The sequence below is a fragment of the Dipteris shenzhenensis genome, chromosome 18, assembly GCF_047967505.1.
Source record: "Dipteris shenzhenensis isolate YYH24624 ecotype China chromosome 18, Dip_SZ_1.0, whole genome shotgun sequence".
Classification (NCBI taxonomy): domain Eukaryota; kingdom Viridiplantae; phylum Streptophyta; class Polypodiopsida; order Gleicheniales; family Dipteridaceae; genus Dipteris; species Dipteris shenzhenensis.
This window is the reverse complement of record NC_141613.1, coordinates 46781283-46800039: the sequence shown is the minus strand read 5'-3', so window position 1 is coordinate 46800039 and position 18757 is coordinate 46781283. Positions and strand designations below refer to the sequence as shown.

General features: G+C 42.9%; 1 protein-coding gene across 1 annotated transcript in view; it reads left to right on the top strand.

The window, feature by feature from the left end:
* The first annotated feature begins 4820 nt into the window (after positions 1 to 4820).
* LOC147891313 (coatomer subunit beta'-1-like) overlaps positions 4821 to 18757 on the top strand; it is a 41743-nt gene continuing 27806 nt past the window's right edge. Inside the window, exons 1-8 of the mRNA XM_087389698.1 lie at positions 4821 to 5021; positions 8244 to 8264; positions 8374 to 8435; positions 8557 to 8611; positions 8697 to 8733; positions 8852 to 9177; positions 9305 to 9436; positions 9671 to 9819. Of these exons, the coding sequence (XP_087245824.1) occupies positions 5019 to 5021; positions 8244 to 8264; positions 8374 to 8435; positions 8557 to 8611; positions 8697 to 8733; positions 8852 to 9177; positions 9305 to 9436; positions 9671 to 9819 (785 nt within the window). The 5' untranslated portion in view covers positions 4821 to 5018. The remainder of the gene's footprint in view (positions 5022 to 8243; positions 8265 to 8373; positions 8436 to 8556; positions 8612 to 8696; positions 8734 to 8851; positions 9178 to 9304; positions 9437 to 9670; positions 9820 to 18757) is intronic.

Genomic DNA, 18757 nt, shown 5'->3' with positions numbered 1-18757 from the left:
TGTGATTATTGGGATCTACAAGCAATTGAGCGTAGCCTCTATTGGTGATACAGGTTTTGATAGGAGGCTTGCTCTGCTATGAGTTTCAATTTCAATGTGTCATGATTCTGCAATCCCAATCATGCTGCATCCTCTGGGCTAATGTTTAATTTTCCCATTGGCTCTACCTTTATTGCATATTTGAGGTGGTGCGATATCATAGAGTTCATCACGTGTTGTATGTTCATGTGGGCCCCCCACAAGAGCAACAATACTAGATTGTAAGGAATGAAATTCCGATGCTCGAACGTAGGACAAAAGTAAAGCCATCTTTGTGTATGGGGATTCAGAGGTCAGTTGTACCTCAAATGGAAATCCATACTTACATGAGTGATGTGCCGGTCCTATATAGTAGCTTCTTCGGCAAATATGGAACTGTTATGATAATACTAGATCAAGCACAGTGTTTTAGTTTGAGATTGTGCATCATCTTGTGTGGGAATGTATGCACCAATCTCATATGTTATCCGTGGTGGACAATCATCTTCATGAACCCATAGTATGAGATGTGCATGGAGGGATCCCCTATTAAGTATTTCGTATCGAACAAGGTGGTGGTTGATGCGGCCAAGAAGACCATTTGAGGATAGTATGTATTTGTGCATGAATAAATGGAATCATGTGTGAAATAGAGTTGCACATTCATCCAGACAACCTTTCCGTGAGAACTATGTATTGTAGTATTTTGCAATGCTCTCTATAGTGTTGATCTCTTGCCATCTTGTATCTGACACCTCATTTGCAATAAATGTTAAGAAGAAGTTTGGAAGACCCCAAGCGTCAACCATTGCTATTATATCCTTCAATTGTCGTCGATGCTATGACGGTGTTTCGGGCATAATGGATTGCATGCTGTAGCGTAAGAGATGCTTGATTGTATTTTCATCAGTAGCATGTCGATTGCTTTTCTTGAACAGATCAATATCGTGTAGTAAAGACATCATGTTGCTGCTATTTGTGATCATGATTGCTTACTTTAATTGATACAGGATTAGCATGTATGGCTTGTATAATGTGTAGATTGGGAACAATGTACTTATTCTCAATTTGATGTAGTTAGCGAATTGAATGGACCCTCTGTAGTTACAATGTGCAAATGGAAACAGAAAAGGGAACATTGCAAGCTCTATTGTCATGTCAGGGCAACCATTGCTGGTTGTAGGAAGCTCGTTCACTTGGAATGATGCCACCCTTTCTTACAGCATTTCTGTGGCTCGTAGTTGTATTGATGCATGTCCTTGGTCAGAAAACTCGATGGTTTGCCAGTTCGGCCATGTTCTGCAGTAATGATAATTCTGGCTATGATTCTGCTATTGGCATTAGCTCAAATGCATTGACTCTTTGTGTATTTGTAAGATACTTGCAATACATTCAGGAGGCAAGACGCACATGCCTATCCTGAGATTTGGTCGCTCGGCCATTGTTTTCTATTTTTGTATGATCGGGTCTTTTTTTATGTTGTATGCTAAAATTTATGAGAGCTTAGTTGCCACCACGTCCTTTGTTGAAGTTGCATCTATTGTTGATTTCATCCATGAAATCAATGGTTGTCTAACAACGATCTTTGGTCGAGCATGCCTTTCGCAATTGTGTTTGTTGTGGTTATTACTGAGACTGAGATGTCCACTACGCTCAACAATTGTGTAATTTGGTAGCAATTGAACCACATATGTAGACTGTTGTGTATTTCGTGAGCAACTGTGGCATGGTGTGCATGTTACTTTGATACCCGATTGTTCGCGGGCATAAATGAGAATGACATTGCTCAGTGTTGCCACATGGTCCAAAATATTGGCAGCATTTAGGACCACAGATTTTTGCTGCCTTACTTGGATTGATGTAGCGCCGCATATTCCACAAATGTCTATCGATGATAATAAACAATCAGTAATCCATTGATGGAGTGGTTGTTCAATCATGGGCCACGATGATGAGGAAGGCCTCAGGGAGAGCTTTTTAGATATCAAATCATTTTGCTTTGCTATGTATCTCCTCTCATGGAGGGTTTCAAGATTGGTGTTGCATATCATTACTACACTTTCGAGGAGGCAACCCCTTGCTGTGATCTCATGCAATGTTTGTTCTCATTCACTATAGGTATATTTAGAAATTGATGCTCAAAATCAGTTATGTACTATGAATGTATACAATCCACGTTTTACATTCTATACCAGGTAAACAACTTTCGAATTACTCTCATAAAAATTTCATGAAAAAGATGCAAGTGAAGTGGAAAGTTCTTTCTCATAAAAGTAATAATTATTCAATCAGTTAGTTTGATAAGAACATCTAGTTCAGATTGCAACATAGGTAAAAGATTGTGTTTTGTGTACCTCTTTATAAAATATATATGGTCCAACAATGAGCTTGTATTGAACTTGTGAACCCTACCAAAGATGAATAAAAATGCAAAGAATCAGATGGTTTGGTATCCAATGCCAAAGAGATATAAACACATATAAGCATGAGGTGCCGATGAGAGTGCATGCATAACATCAGGAAAGAGCCAAAAAGGTGAGGTGAGAAAAAAAAAAAACCATACGTAGCATATGGCGGAGAGTCAGCACAACTCTCTTTGTAAATTGATAATCGTAGGGAAACATGCCTTTTCCCCATTTAGTAAAAGATCATCTCCAGCGTTAGAGATGTAGTACATAACAACACATCAAAATTTTGACACGTTGAACTAAAAAATAGAGTGTTGTAACTTACGTGGAGGGTTAGTTGTGTCACTTTGGTCTCCTGATTCGCTCTGCTAATTTGCTCTTTGATTCACAGAACCTGCCAATAATATTTAGTTAAAATGTCAATCACTCAATCACATGAATAGAATTCAATGAAAAGGTGACCGCTCATTGCTTTTAAGCTAGTTGTGTAGTGAGCTATGAAATGGCATGGATGTAGCATGTTGGAATCGTAATGCTATCTTATAGCAGCAAAACTTGAATACACACATATTGTATGCAATTTGGACTCTTGAACTTCCATTTTCTCATCCATATCCATTGAGGATAGCTTTCAATAAAATTGATTTGTAGTGAAACATCTCTGCGGGCCGTCTCTTAATGAGCTATTGAGCGTTTAACAATATGACGTTATATAACTTAAGGCACTCATAAGGTCAATCTACAGTTGCAAATCCATATGGTCTCCTATTTTTGCATGCTTCGTTTCGATCGTCATCTTTTTCTTGAGTCTTGACCTAACATGAAGCTTAGTATAAGTGTCCCATCAATGACATATGATTATACGATTGCTAGAACACAGAACACAATGCCTAAGTCAATAATCACATAATTCAATGAGTGTTTTTGCAAAATTCTTTCTTTAATGACTCTAGACGCCAATGGCCTCAAATGCTCTTCTTTGATAAAAATTATACGATCGTCGTAGTCCCGAGTCTCTGCCAAGCCATCCCAGACCTCGTATGCCCTCCACAAAAATCTTGATCTCCACTGTAGTCATTCCTATCACCCAATCACCCTTTTTGCTTGTGGGCCTTCACTTAGTTCGACTATCCTGGGTGCACACAATCTCTTATCACATTTTTATTGTTATGTAATCACAATAATTAGTTGAAGCAGGGCATCCACAACAATAAACAATAGAGATTCCAGGTTTTCAAGTTATGCTCATGGTGATTAAACTGCCAATCGGCAGATTATTCGAATAGACATCATGTTTTGTGATTCTACCAAAGTAGATTCTATTAAATGTTGTAGTGTTTTTTACATTGGACTCTAAAAAATGATTCAATGAACGCAGAGTTGCAGTCGTAGAGTCAAAACAACATCGCATGGAGCCAAGACATCATCGTATATACGATATCTTAGTGGTATGTGCTTCACACAATGCACCGTGGCTCAAGAATTCTTACCAACGTTCTTAGTCAGTTGTTTCTACGGAGTAATCTTCTCGTCCATACAATATACATGCGAAGAATAGATATGGCTCCACTCGAGAACTCTGGGAGTACTTGTTTCAAAGCACTAATTGCAAGCAGGTTTTGCGTAACATCGACTCTTCGTTGCATTTTGAGCTTAGCAATTTAGATTCAGATTCATCACTCTTGCCGTTCAAACAACTCATCGTTGACTGATGTTGGGTGTCTATGTTTTGAAGGTGATTAAAGTTAGCAATCCCACAACGTCATCTAGTTGAGCACCAACCTAATTTCTAATACCGCTAGATTGACTAACAACAAGAGTGCAAAAGTGCACGTGGGCACTGCAACTTAGTTAATTGTTAAAAAAATTACACATGGAAATTCACAGAATATTTTCAATCCCTAGTATAGCACTCCCTTTAGGAGGCAGCGCTAACAAAGGAAAACCGACCCTGAGCCCAGATTAGCCTTAACAAGTTTAGTAGGCTTGCCCACATGAGAAGTCGGAAACATAGCCAAACTGTTGGCCTAGCCATCTGAAACCCAAAATTTTGCCCAGATGAATTACCCGGTTGTTGCAAACATAAGCAAACAACACAAAACATAATCTGAAGCCCAAAAATATGCATCCACAATGCACCAATGGACGAATGCTTCAAAAAGCGCCAGGTTAAGTAATACAAGAAAGGCCAATATATATTCCCTTTGGAAAACATGCGATCGGAAACCGAAGCAGTGCTGGCCTAAGGACGAGAGATGGCGATGATGATGATGATAAGGAGGAGGAGGAGGAAGGGCTTGACCAAACTAGTTGGAGTGGGGTTGGGCAACCCTAGTCAAAATGGGTTGAGTTAAAGGCAAGGTGTTTTGCAGAGTTTCTGAGGTATCACTTTTGTGTATGTAAATGAGCAGGAAAGAGAGCTTCTTCTTGTTAGAGCTTGTTTTGCCTCCATAGCTCTAGATCCATTTGCGATCTCTGCAGATCCGCTCGACGTATCCCTTGCCTCGCCCTGCACCTCCCAGGATCGCATCCCTGCCGTTTCAGCTCGTGCATTTCGGCCTCTTGCATCACATTTTCCCTTAGCTTTCCAACATGGTACGCTGGATCTGCATTTTTCTTGCTCCTTTCCCCGCTTTCTCGTGAGATCCTTCGGCCTTTCCCTCGTTCGGAGCTTTGTAAACGCTCCAAGTGCCTGTAAATCTCTGCGGGAGGAATTTGGATTCCTTCGGCGTGTTGAAATTTGCCGGACCTGCTGCTTGAACTTTGGCTTCGCAAATTATAATTGCTTAGGTTGGGAACGTTTGATCAGCTCAGTAAAATGCTGCTGACCGTGCATCTGCATCGTAGCAATGACAATGCTATTCATTTCGTGGCCGAGTTAAGTTAAGAAAGGGAACAGCTCGTTATGTGTACCATTTTGTTTAACGTGAATAGGTGAACTCTTTCGGTATATATGCTAGCGGCGATTATGTTGTAATTTACTTTTGCTGTTAGAAATAGCTTATAGTAGATCTCTCTCTCTCTCTCTCTCTTCTTCCCTTTCCCTTTTGGTTGGTTTGATAAGTATTGGGTTTTCACAAAGAGATTCAAATCCTCGGCAATATCTTCTGCTTGGGTATTGATGGAAAATAAAAGCCATTGCTTAGCTCACTCGGTAGGCTTTTGTTTTCGGATTTCCTTTTTTTTAATTTTTCAAAACTCAACTTGCAAGATTGGAAAATTTTGAAGGGTATGCGATTGAGTCTGCAGCTCAGGCCCTTCCTTCGTTGTAGGGCAATCCTAGACAAACTCCTAAATTACATTTGTGAACATTAGAATTCCTTTCCCTTTTGTGAACGACTATGTAAAGTGTGATCCTCGTGGTGAGAAGCATGAGCTTTACAGGAATACCGATGGTTGTGAGAAATGCCCAAACAATGAAGTTTGAAGTTAAAATAATTAATCGTGGTGAGAAGCATGAGCTTTACAAGTTCCTTGTCTACTAGCTGGGTCGATTCCTTGAGAGCTGCTTCACGAGGTTCCCGGCTAACTGCCTATTAAGAATCCATGGCAGAACAGGCCGTGTCTCGAAGGTGTTAGAAAAGTAAGATTTTTAATCTTAAGTTGAGTGATTAACATGCAAGAATAAGAGCTGCCTTATTCGTCCTTACTCTTCTGTGGACTTTCCTTTAAAGAAAAGTGGCACAAGTTCAACCCTTTTACATGGGTGGCTTTCCAGCCCACGCATGAGCATGCAAACTGAACATGCAACGCTCGAACACGAGTGCAATCTTGTACCGTTCGTGGCACAAATCACCTGCATGCAGTTGTATGCAAGCCTTTGTGGCACGAATCACCTTCATGCAGTTGTATGCAAGGCTTGCAAAGCATGCATGCAGTGGCATGTGCACACAAATACAGGCGCTATGTAGATTCTTCAGCTGATCTTGCAGACTTCATTTTGGTGGGGGTTCCAAGCCCAGGTCCCCTTGCAGCAAACCTAGGGATCCTTGAGGAAAAGGGGGCGCTCAGTTTTGGGACCGGTTCAATGTGAGGATATGTTCTTTCATTTTCTTCACACGGTGTGCGAAACAGCCATTACTCCTTTAGCACGTTCATACAAGGAAAACTGCTCAAAGGTATCCGTGTCTGCAATCCATAGACGGCCCTCTCTTATTTGGCCACTATCAATGCACCTGTTTTACAATGTCGAGGAAGAGACATGAATCCATGTGCTCATCCTCGAAGTCAGGTCATGGCGGAACAGCCAAGCATCAAAGGCGATGGATAGAAGAAAGGGTTGTTGCGGACCAAGCCATATGGCATATGGTTCTACACTTGTTCGAAACAATCCTGCCGGATTGGAGGGAATCAAAGATGCCTTGAACTGAGCTATAATGCAAGAGGGCAAGAAGACTACGAACCTCCAAGATGACTGCCTTTTTCTCCAGCAAAGCTTCTGCTAAGCCAAAGAGCTTACGAAAAGCTAACTGGCTTTTGTGGATTTGAAGCAATGATATTCATTGCCATGTTGCTATTTGTTTACTTCATAGCTCTTCATCTCCTTCCTTTTGGTAATGCTCTGATTCGCCCGTAGTTAAACCTCGATGAGCACCCCCTCCTCTACATCCTTCGACAGTTTGTCAAACTCAACACCAACCTCACTCGTCCCCAAGTGTTTTCACGTAGTTGATATTCATTGCTATGAAGTCGGTGGAAGACACAAGGTTTCAATGTCAACTGCCATGGTAAGCCTTGAAGGTAGTGGATCAAACGATACCCATATAGCTTTCGCTACACGGCCACCTGTTTGAAATCTCAACCTAGTGCAAGGCAAAGTCTTGGCCGCTAGCACTATATCGATGGAGCAACGAACGGGATACATGCCTATGCCAATGGTCATAGAAAACAAAAGGCGATAACTGTGTACGTTGCTACACTCCAATTCTTCTCCCTACTAGTGGCAATCCATGGTCAAGCAAAGGAAGCTTTGTTGACAAGGGACTCAACGCCTTGGGTAGCGAACGACACACAACTAGCCCACGGTGAACGGAGTGGAATTATTAGTCATTTAACCACAATAGACCTTCTAGTTACATCGGCTCTTATCCTCGAGGGCAATTGGATAGTACATAAATGCAAGTAAAAGCATAGAGAGAGAGAGAGAGAGAGAGAGAGAGAGAGAGAGAGAGAGAGAGAGAGTCAAGTTGCTATGAGGGGGCAAAGTGGAAAAACACAATAAATGTATTGCTTTGACCTTCGTGAAGCGCTACTGTACCTTGAATGCATATTTAAGGGTTTTTGGCGGTTGTTAGAGACCTTTTGTTTGTAAATTGTCCTATCACGGTGGCTCATACCCATTATGCCTAGGTGAAAACTTTACTGAGTTAGGGTTTCTTGTTCCAAAAGTTATTTCTCTACAAAGAAAGTCTGCTCATGGTGACCAAAAGGCTAGAAAGCGGGGCTGACAAATTGGCAACGGTTTATCTTGCAACTCCATGGTTATGTTTGCCCATTTACTTTGAGTATTTTTAAAAATAGAGACTGATCAATATGCAACTACAGGGTGCCTGTAGTCTCTTTTCACAGAGCGTAGAGGTATAATATTGTAAGAATAGTGGGTGAATGTCACCTCTATTAGGCTGTCTTCAAATCTGAAAGAGCACTGCTGTTCAGCGCAAGGATGCCTTTTTTCCACCTGTATTTCTTAACTTGTTCCTCTAGTGGCATAGGAGGAGGCTTTTGATTTCTGTGTGTTCATGTCGGAGATGATAATATAATTTTGGACACTTATGTACTGTCGTTAATTGTTCTTCTTCTTATGTTTTTTGGGTGCAGCCGTTACGCCTGGAGATCAAGGTATTTCTTTCTTCCATGTTGAAGTATGGTTGTATCCCTGTGACTTTATCAAAGGTAGAGTGGAACAAAATAGCGAGTCTCTGAATATTCTGTTTATATTATTTTACAGCGTAAACTCGCACAAAGGTCAGATCGGGTGAAGTCAGTTGACCTTCATCCAACAGAGCCATGGTAATCTCTCTTGTAGTATCGGAGTCCTTATGTTGGAGTGTTGTCTGTTGATGCAGTTTCTAGGAGTTGTGCAACTATCATGATACTTGAACATGCTTTGTTTGTTCTGTTATGTGTACAGGATACTTGCCAGTTTATATACGGGCAGTGTTTACATCTGGAATTATCAGTCCCAGGTAATTCAGCATTTGGATCAGGGAATTCGTAGTTTCAGATCAATACTGTGGCCTTTTCCTGATGAATTGTGTTGGCTTGCTGCAGAGCTTAGTGAAGTCATTTGAAGTGACAGAACTTCCAGGTAAATATATTTTATGCTGGTCTGATCTACCAGGATGGGTCTGCTATTGCATTCATTGCATACTTTTGTGTTGTATAGTTTGCTGTTCTTAATATTATCAATCTGGCTTGTGCTGCAGTGCGATCAGCGAAGTTCATTCCTCGCAAACAATGGATTGTGGCTGGAGCTGATGATATGAACATTCGAGTATACAACTATAACACAATGGACAAAGTTAAAACTTTTGAAGCTCATACTGACTATATTAGGTGCGTGGCAGTGCACCCTACGTTACCATATGTACTATCATCGTCTGATGATATGTTGATCAAGCTCTGGGACTGGGACAAGGGTTGGACTTGCACTCAGATATTTGAAGGTCATTCACATTATGTGATGCAAGTAGCTTTCAATCCCAAAGATACAAATACTTTTGCAAGTGCCTCCCTTGACCGAACCATCAAGGTATACAATGAAGGCAATGGATTTTTTAAGATCATGCTAGTGTTGCATCTGTTTTTTGCTATTTTTAAAGCATGTAGTGACCACAGTTGGTTGGAGAGTCAAACTCATTTTGTTTTTGTGTTGACAGATTTGGAATTTAGGATCTCCAGAACCCAATTTTACTCTTGAAGCCCATATGAAGGGTGTAAATTGTGTGGATTACTTTACAGGAGGTGACCGGCCTTATCTGATCACAGGTTCAGATGATCATACAGCTAAGGTGTCATGTCCATGCCTGACTACATGCATTGTTAGATGATTGCCAGCGTCCCGCCCCCCTCCCCCCCTAAAACACACCCATTCCTCTTCCTTTTTTTGTTTTTTGTCTCCCTGCAGGGTGACCTTTTCCCTTCTTTAATCGAATCCATGCTGTCTTGTCACGTTCTACAGTGGATGTAAGGTTTGACTAGCATGGCTTTGATATAGACTTCTTTCTTTATTTTCACTGGGGCAGGTTTGGGACTACCAAACTAAGAGTTGTGTTCAGACATTGGAGGGGCATACACACAACGTCTCTGCTGTTTGCTTCCATCCAGAGCTGCCCATTATTATTACGGGATCAGAGGATGGCACTGTTCGTATCTGGCATGCAACCACATACAGGTAAAAATAGTGCTGTTACTGTTGATTATGATGTTTGAAGCTCATAATGTTGCAGTTCCATATTCCTTGTCAATTCAATCCTGTTTGGAATAAAAGGTAATTGTTTAACTATACAGTTAATAAATCACAATGCACATGTGTGCTGCATCTCTTCTACGCAGATATTTACTACTCTTTGTGGATGGATATACTGAGATCTTTTGGCTATGTTTACTGCTGTTCATTTCCAGATTTGTGGGTTCATCTGTAACTACTTGCTTGATGATGTGCTCGTTTATAGTAGGTCAATGGAACAACTTGACAACATCTTCAAAGTGTCTTCTATACTAAAGAACAAATTTAATGTAAGGACTGAAGTGCAAATTTCTTAAGGACAAGCTGCTTTGTCCGGAACACAGCTATTTATTGATGGACTCTAAATTGTTAAAGAAAAGGTAGAAGTGGCTAGAGAGTGGCCATTTCCTGAATGGGTGTGCTAGGTTAAGCGGCTTGAGGATTCACTTCCCTCTTCTGAAAGCTGGTCAAAGTATGCCAAGATTGCTACCTTGTTGATTAATCTTCAAAAGGGGTAAAATGCAAAAAATGCAAGCCAAAGCCTCATCTGCAGTGGAATGAGGAAACTAAGTACACATTCAATGACTCGCTATTGGGGTAATGTTATTCTAGGATAGTAGGCTGGTAGCAGTGCAATTAGGAAGCTTTTGGAAGGGTAGGAACTTGTAGCCATTATTCACACATTGAGAGCTTGGAGACACTTTTTATATGGTACTAGATTCATTATATGGAGGGACAATCGGTTGCTCCGACCTAGGGAGTAGCAATTTCCTAAATTGGTAAGCGTTATAGGATTCATTGTCTTCTTCTAAAAGGTGATCAAAGTATGCCAAGATTGCTACCTTGTTGATTAACCTTCAAAACGGATGAAAAGCAAGCCAAGCCCACCTCTGCAGTGGAATGAGAGACTATTACAAGTTTTGAAAGTGTGGTCAGTGACTACGCCAGTGTTATTCAGGATATCATTGATTTTGAGAGCGAGATAGTATTAGCAATATTCTCAATTGGAAACAAGAATATTCAATTTGGAATGGATTATTACAGAAAAGTGGCAATCGGATGTTTCATCAATATAGAGGACATTTGTTGCCATGAATGCCATGATGATTTTAGCGGAAACGAACTGAAGAGAGAGAGAGAGAGAGAGAGAGAGAGAGAGAGCACACCTCACACACACATGTTAGAATTATAGATATAATTCAGCAGTGACCAATGTAATATAATAAGCTAGTTAGGGGCACTTTTCCCTCTTTAAGAGGTTTTTCCCCCTAACCGCAGTTAGTTCACTAACTATGGTTAGTGACTACTAAGGTTTTGTCACTAGGACAAAACCTTATCTCTCACTCATTGAGTTGTACTCTTCACACTCTTCTATTGCAACTCAGCTTTTAGCTTCCAAGCTTCCAGCTCTCACTCTCTCTAGCTCTCTCTCACTCACCATTCTCTCACATTTGGTATCAGAGCATTAGATCCAGCTCCCTACGACTTCCCCGTTGAGCTGCAGCTGCAACTCAGCTTCGTTGCTACACCTCATCCGTACAGTCCGTACGACTGTACGGAATCTGTACTTTCATACTTGCACTCTCGTACCTATCTGTCGTACCGTACCGTACTTGCTCATCCGTACAATGCGTATCGTACCGCTCGTACGTACACCCGTGTACCGTACCTGCTCGTCCGTATACCCGTGCACCGTACCTGTTCGTCGTACAGTGCAGTACATCGTGTACTGTACATGTCTTTGTACTTGCTTGTCGTACATCGCGTACCGTACCTGTTGCATCTGTACTTGCATCACCTTTCGTACGAAAGTTGTACCTGAAGTACCTGCTATTGTTGTACCTGCGCGTACACACTATACAACAGGTAGTCGTACATGTTTTCGTACAGGTTCTATTTCAGTACAGCTTGCTATCGCCGTACATCCTGCAGCCCCTTGTCATCGCTGTACGGTTTTGCGTCATCAGTACTCTGTCGTACATCCGCACGTGTGGTAGATCTGTACGTGCAGATCCGTACAAAGTTTCCTTCATCTGCAGGTGATCTTTGGCAGGCACATTTTGCAGACAGCCATTGTTTGGCTCAGTCTTTGGGAGTACATTTGGGGCATTTTGTTTGTTGCAGACATTGCAATCATTTTGTAGTTTCGGAGCTACACTTGGAGCAAAAATTGCAGATTTGGTCTGAAATTTGGGTCTTTCTGCTGAAATTGCAAAATTTGGGGCTTTCAGCACTTCTGTCTCTTTCTGGTTGCAATTTCAAGCTCGAAATTTGGGGCTTTCAGTTCTGCAGTATAATTTCTTGAAGAAATTTGGGGATTATGTATTTACACTGCAATCTCGCAGTGAAATTTGGGGCTTTTGCAGACAGAGTGCAATTCTTGCAACATTTGGGGCTTTTGATCAATTTGCTCCTTTCCGGTTGCAATTTCAGGCCTATTTTGGGGCTTTTGTGTTGGGAGAGCAAGTTTTGGAGTTTTCAGTTCATACTGCCTTTCTTGGAGTGTTTTGCAGCACTTTTGGCAGATTTTGGAGAGTTTTGATGCTTGGACAGATTTCTGACATTGCAAGTATAGAAATTTGAGTTGCATTTACAGCCAGTGCTCGGCTGTGTTTTTTGGGAGTTGTGCATTTCATTCCTAGTAAGGGAATTCAGTTTTGTATCTGCTTAAATCTCTTTCTCAGATATGGCCCAGCAAAATCAGAACGACTTCCAGTTCGGTGGTCTTTCACAGGAAGACAAGTTGGATGGTACCAACTACTCCCTCTAGAGTTTTACGGTATGCAATATTCTGATTTCTCGCAATTTATGGGATTATGTGAATGGGGGTGAGATTCGACCAGCAGGTATGGCACCTAATACCCCTCCTCAGCAAGGAGGTGGAAGAGGTTGTGCACAAGGGGCAGCTGCAGAACAAGTTGTTGGTGCAGCCATGGCCACTACTCCAGATCAGAAGAGATGGGATTCACGGGATGCCTTAGCTTTGTCATGCATCTCTCTTTCAGTGAAAAGATTTATCATTCCTCATATCCGGTCGTGTAAGACCTCCAAGGCAGCGTGGGATATTTTAGAAAGCATGTATGAAGCATGTATGCAGCTCGGAATGATGCAAGGGTATCTTTCTTGAAAAGAGAGTTAAGTCATACACATATGGAAGAGGGTGACTCCATGTCAGTCCACCTCACAAAGCTACAGGATCTCAGAGAGCAATTGTTAAATATAGATGAAATTATTCTTGATTCAGAGATGATTACAACCACTTTGAATTCTCTTCCTGAGTCTTATCTCAACTTTCATACCTCGTTGAACTTATCATTGAGGGGGGGTGCAAATCCTCTCACTTTTCATGAGTTGATAGGACTTCTGCTTCAGGAAGAGCAGACCAGGAAAAATTTGGCTTCACGTGCAGGTGAACAAGCCATGCTCTCAAAGTTTAAATAAAAAACAAAGGGACAGGCAAAGACATCAGTAAATCAGCCTTCCAGTGGGTCAGGACAGCCTTCACAAAAGGCTAAAAATGATGCAAGTAAGCCCAAGAAGAAGGGTTTTTGTCACTACTGCAAAAAGCCAGGTCATTACATAGCAGAATGCAGGAAAAGGCTTGCAAAAGAAAAGAAAAACAGCTGAGGTATGGCTGTTTCAGATTCAGCTCCTCATGCATCTGACAGTGGGGATGCTGCAGCTAACTTTGTTGGACAGGATTATGCCTTTTTATCTTGCATTTCAGATTCTAGGCTGGCTGTTCTAGATGCTCGGGATAGTACAGCCACTTGTAATGATGATACTTATGCATTTTTGACTTGCAGTTATGACTCTTCTACGGATGCATCTGCTTTCAGTGTCAATGAAACACTGAACACTTGGTATTTTGACAGCGGTGCATCCAAACACATCACTTCTAGGAAGTGTCTTTTTACTTCCTTGCATCCACCTCCCATTGGTAAGAAAGTCACCTGTGCCAACAACTCATCATATTCAGTACGTGGCATAGGAGATGTTGAGCTCACTGCCATTGATGGCTCAATTTTCAGACTTTCAGAGGTCTTCTATGTTCTTGGTATAACCAAAAATCTTCTTTCAGTGTCCACTCTTAACAGAGCTGGATTTCAGGTCATCTTTGAGGATGACAAATGTGCTGTCCGAGACAGGGAAGATGACTATGCCTTAAGGTTATCTGGTACTCTGCTGCATGGGCTTTTTCAGCTTGATCTTTTTGAGAAAAGAGCAGCTCTTGCTCTTGCAGTTTCTACCCCTACAGCTGCCATGCAGAATGCAGAATTATGGCATGTCCGATATGGCCACATGCATTACAACAGCTTGATGACACTTCAGAAGTATTCCATGGTTGATGCATTGCCACCTCTTGAGATACCTCCTCCACATGCCTGTGAAGGGTGCATTTTGGGCAAGATGCATCGATTTCCCTTCAAGAAGGATGGTTCAGTTAAAGCTGTCCGCAAATTACAGCTTATACACAGTGATGTCTGTGGTCCCATGAGGACTCCATCGTTGGGTGGTCATCTCTACTTCGTTACATTTATTGATGATTACTCCAATTTCACTTGGGTTTTTGGGCTGAAACGCAAATCAGAAGTGTTCACGGTGTTTAAACACTTTTAAGCCATGGTTGAAAATGAAACCGGACTCAAGATACAGACATTGCGCACAGATAGAGGTGGGGAATACTTGTCTGCAGAATTTGATGCTTTTCTGAAAGGCAAGGGTATTGTGCATCAGCTCACAGTCAGGCTGACCCCTTAGCAAAATGGCAAAGCTGAGAGGAAAAATAGAACTCTCATGGAGATGGACAGATGTATGCGGAAAAGCAAACACATGCCTCACAAATTCTGGCTTGAGGGTTTGATGTGTGCCAATTATATTCTGAATCGGGCTCCCACTAAGGCTTTAAAAACAAAAACTCCTTATGAGGTCTGGAATGATAGAAAGCCTTCAGTGGATCACTTCCGAGTCTTTGGATGCCTTGCTTATGCTCATGTGCCAGTTGACTTTAGGCACAAATTGTCAGATAAAGCCATTAAGTGCATATTTGTTGGGTACAGTGCAGAAAGCAAGGGGTACCGTCTCTACAATCCTGCTATACGCAAGATCATAGTCAGTAGAGATGTGATATTTTCTGAAAATTCAGCTCACACTCAGGCTGAATTTCAAATGCCTTCTTCTTCAGAGGATGTCTTTGAGGGGTTGTTACCCATTGCCTTGGGTTCCCCTGCTGATTTTTCTGATGCAAATCAGAATTTACAGCAACCTCCAGATGCTTTAGTTCCGCCACAGGATGTCTTGCCCCCTCCACAGGCAGTGGAACAGGTGGTGCAGCAAGAATTTGCAGACATACATGCAGCAAAAACAGTCCCAAACTGGCTGTTACAGAGTCTCAGGGAGAGTAAAATTGATGCTCCGTTACCTGGCAGGACTCGCAGTGCAGCAAGGCACATGGAAGGTGCTAATTCAGTTGAATCAGCATATGCAGGTACTCTTCTTGATGAGGAGGAGCCTGCCACATTCGAAGAGGCAAAGGATAATGTGCATTGGATGAATGCCATGCACGATGAGTTGCAGTCCATTGCAAAAAATCAGACTTGGGATGTTGTAGACTTGCCACCGGGTAAACATGCCATTGGCACACGATGGGTTTTCAAGGTCAAACGGAAGCCAGATGGCTCCATTGACAGATATAAGGCAAGGCTGGTTGCTAAAGGCTATGCTCAGAAAAAGGGCATAGATTATGAGGAGACATTCGCTCCTACATCCCGGCGGACCACCATCCGATCAGTTATTGCAATGGCTGCACATTTTGAGTAGAATGTTCATCAGTTGGACATAAAAACAGCCTTCTTAAATGGGGACTTGCTGGAAGAGGTGTATGTCAAACAACCTCCAGGCTTTGAAATTACAGCAAATGCACTTCAAGTATGCAAGCTCAACAAAGCTTTATATGGGCTGAAACAGGCCCCTCGTGCATGGTATGCCAAGATCCATGCCTTTTTGACCAGCAAGGGGCTGCATAATAGTCCTACTGAGAGCACCCTCTACATCAAGATGGATGGGGGGGGAATTTTAGTCATCCTTCTTTATGTTGATGACTTACTGCTCACAGGGTCCAATGAAGACAAAATTGCAGATTTCAAAGCTGATTTGCAGACCAACTTTGACATGTCAGATTTGGGGCTGCTTCACTTTTACTTGGGGATCCAGTTCTCTCATGAGAGACGTGGCACTGTTATGTCTCAGTCCAAGTATGTTCAGAAACTCTTGGACAGATTTAACATGCATGATTGTAAGCCCATAGCCACTTCCATGGAGCCGGGGCTGAAACTCACAATGTATGATGTAGGAGAATTAGTTGATGCTACACTTTACAGTCAGGCTGTTGGATGCCTCATATATCTCTGCAACACTAGACCTGATATTCGGTTTGCAGTATCTCAGGTGAGCAGGTACATGCACAGCCAAAAAACTATGCATTGGCAGGCAGTTAAGCGCATCTTCCGTTATTTGCAGGGCACAAAGTCTTTCGGCTTGCTATTTCCCAGGGGGGGTGACTTGCAGATGCATGCCTACAGTGATTCAGATTGGGCTGGTGATTATGATACTAGGCAGTGCACTAGTGGCAATTGTTTCTTTTTGGGTAAATCTTGTATTTCCTGGCTGAGCAAGAAACAATCTACAGTGGCTACCTCATCATGTGAAGCTGAGTACAGGGCAGCTTTCACAGCAACAGTTGAATGTGTCTGGCTGCGACGTCTATTTGCTGATCTTCATCTGTCTTTGGAGGGTCCTTCTCCAATTCTCACTGATAGTCAGAGTGCCATTGCAGTGGCAAAGAATCCAGTGTTTCATGCTCGCACGAAGCACATTGGGGTTCACTATCACTACGTCAGAGAGAAGTTGCATGCAGGAGAGATCAGTATGATCTTTGTGTCCACACATGACAACGTTGCAGATATTTCACCAAAGCACTATCACGTGAAAAGTTTGAGGCATTTCGCAGTGCCCTGAACTTATATTCGTTTGGTGATTGATCAGCCTTGTACATGACATTGGCACTGCAGGGGGGTGTTAGAATTATAGATATAATTCAGCAGTGACCAATGTAATATAATAAGCTAGTTAGGGGCACTTTTCCCTCTTTAAGAGGTTTTTCCCCTAACCGCAGTTAGTTGACTAACTATGGTTAGTGACTACTAAGGTTTTGTCACTAGGACAAAACCTTATCTCTCACTCATTGAGTTGTACTCTTCACACTCTTCTATTGCAACTCAGCTTTCAGCTTCCAAGCTTCCAGCTCTCACTCTCTCTTGCTCTCTCTCACTCACCATTCTCTCACAACACCACACTGAGAAAGAGGGACATGAGAGAGAGGCACAAGAGAATTGCAAGTGATCTTTGGAGAAAACCCCGCTATAACTGGGCGAAAACCTCTGAAAATAGGCTGCTCGAGTGCTCAACCGGACAGTTCAACAACCACAATAAATGGAGGCACAAAGAGCGGAAGGACTGCTCCATACCGCTGCCCTAGAACTGCTCAACAAGGCAGGCTATGCTGCTCCACAAGGCGCCGGTCTGCAGTGATGTGCTGCTCCACCAGATGATCCACAAGTGGAGTGGGGGCCCTATTTATAGGCAGCCCCCCTTGCCTAGTCGGCTATGCTAGAGGAGGGCCGACCCCTAGTAGTAGGACTGACCAACGTAGGTGGTTGACCCACCACTAGGGTTGGCCCTATAAAGAGGGATCACCTCCCCCACAAAATAGGGGGCTGTATCCAGCCAAGGTGGCCGACTTGCAAGTCGGCCCACCCATTGCTCCATAGCCCACAAAAGAGGCCCATAAGAGGTGCGTAAGAGCAGCAAAATGAGGCACACTTGCCCACATAGCCTTGCATCCCACTTGGAAACCTCGGTGGCCTACGTGGCAACACATGAGGCACTGGAAAGCCACACTAACCTACTCTCACGAGGGGTGGGCACACCCACAACCCAGGCCCTCACTCATCTATCCTAGCCTCACTCACTGGGTGGGCACACCCACAAGCAAGGCCCTCTCTCTCTAGGTGACATCATGAGATGTTGACCTCTAACACCCCTCTAAGCTCATGGATGGAATAGAGACACCAAGGAGTTGGGTGTGCCGCTAGAACAATTGGAGGAATCCATTGTGTGATCCTCCACCGCTGAGGACCGCCATAGGTGTTGTCGAAGAAGCCCCCTCGTGGCACGAACTGCCTCACCACAATCATTGGAAACCTAGAATTGTTGCTTCCAGGCCACAGGTGCTAGGTACAATCCTGGTCAGGTAATGGACACCAGGTTATCTGGTACAACAATACAACTGCTGGTACCAGTACATGACTCCAACAGAAGGTACTGGAACAATAATCCAACAGGTCTGCTTCCTTGCATGGCCACGTGAATCACAAAGCTAGATAGCCCCCTGTGAAGCCTCCTCTCAAGTTCAAACTGATACACGACTCCTAGATCGATGAACTCCAGAGCTCCAAGGACAATGGGCATATAACGGCTCACAAGGATCAATCAATTGTGTCTGGATTCCCGCACTGGCAATCTGCTGACCCATTCGGATCTCCAGTAGCATCAGACAACAGCTGCAGCAGAACATTAGGAAACCCCCTTTGGACCTGCCAGGTCATAAGGTCCAAACAGAATACCAACTGGCAACATACCGCCTCCTAAGTCAGTGGGGACATCTCCTCGTGGCTCGAGGTCTTGCTTGTAAGCCTGCCTCGATAAATGACTCCCTTCCTGTTGCACTTGCTTGGCAGGTCATGCTGCCAGAAACAAGCAAGCAATCCTCCATCGGGATTCGGAAAGCCTGTTGGAAGCACCTACCTCGTGCTCCAAGAAGGTT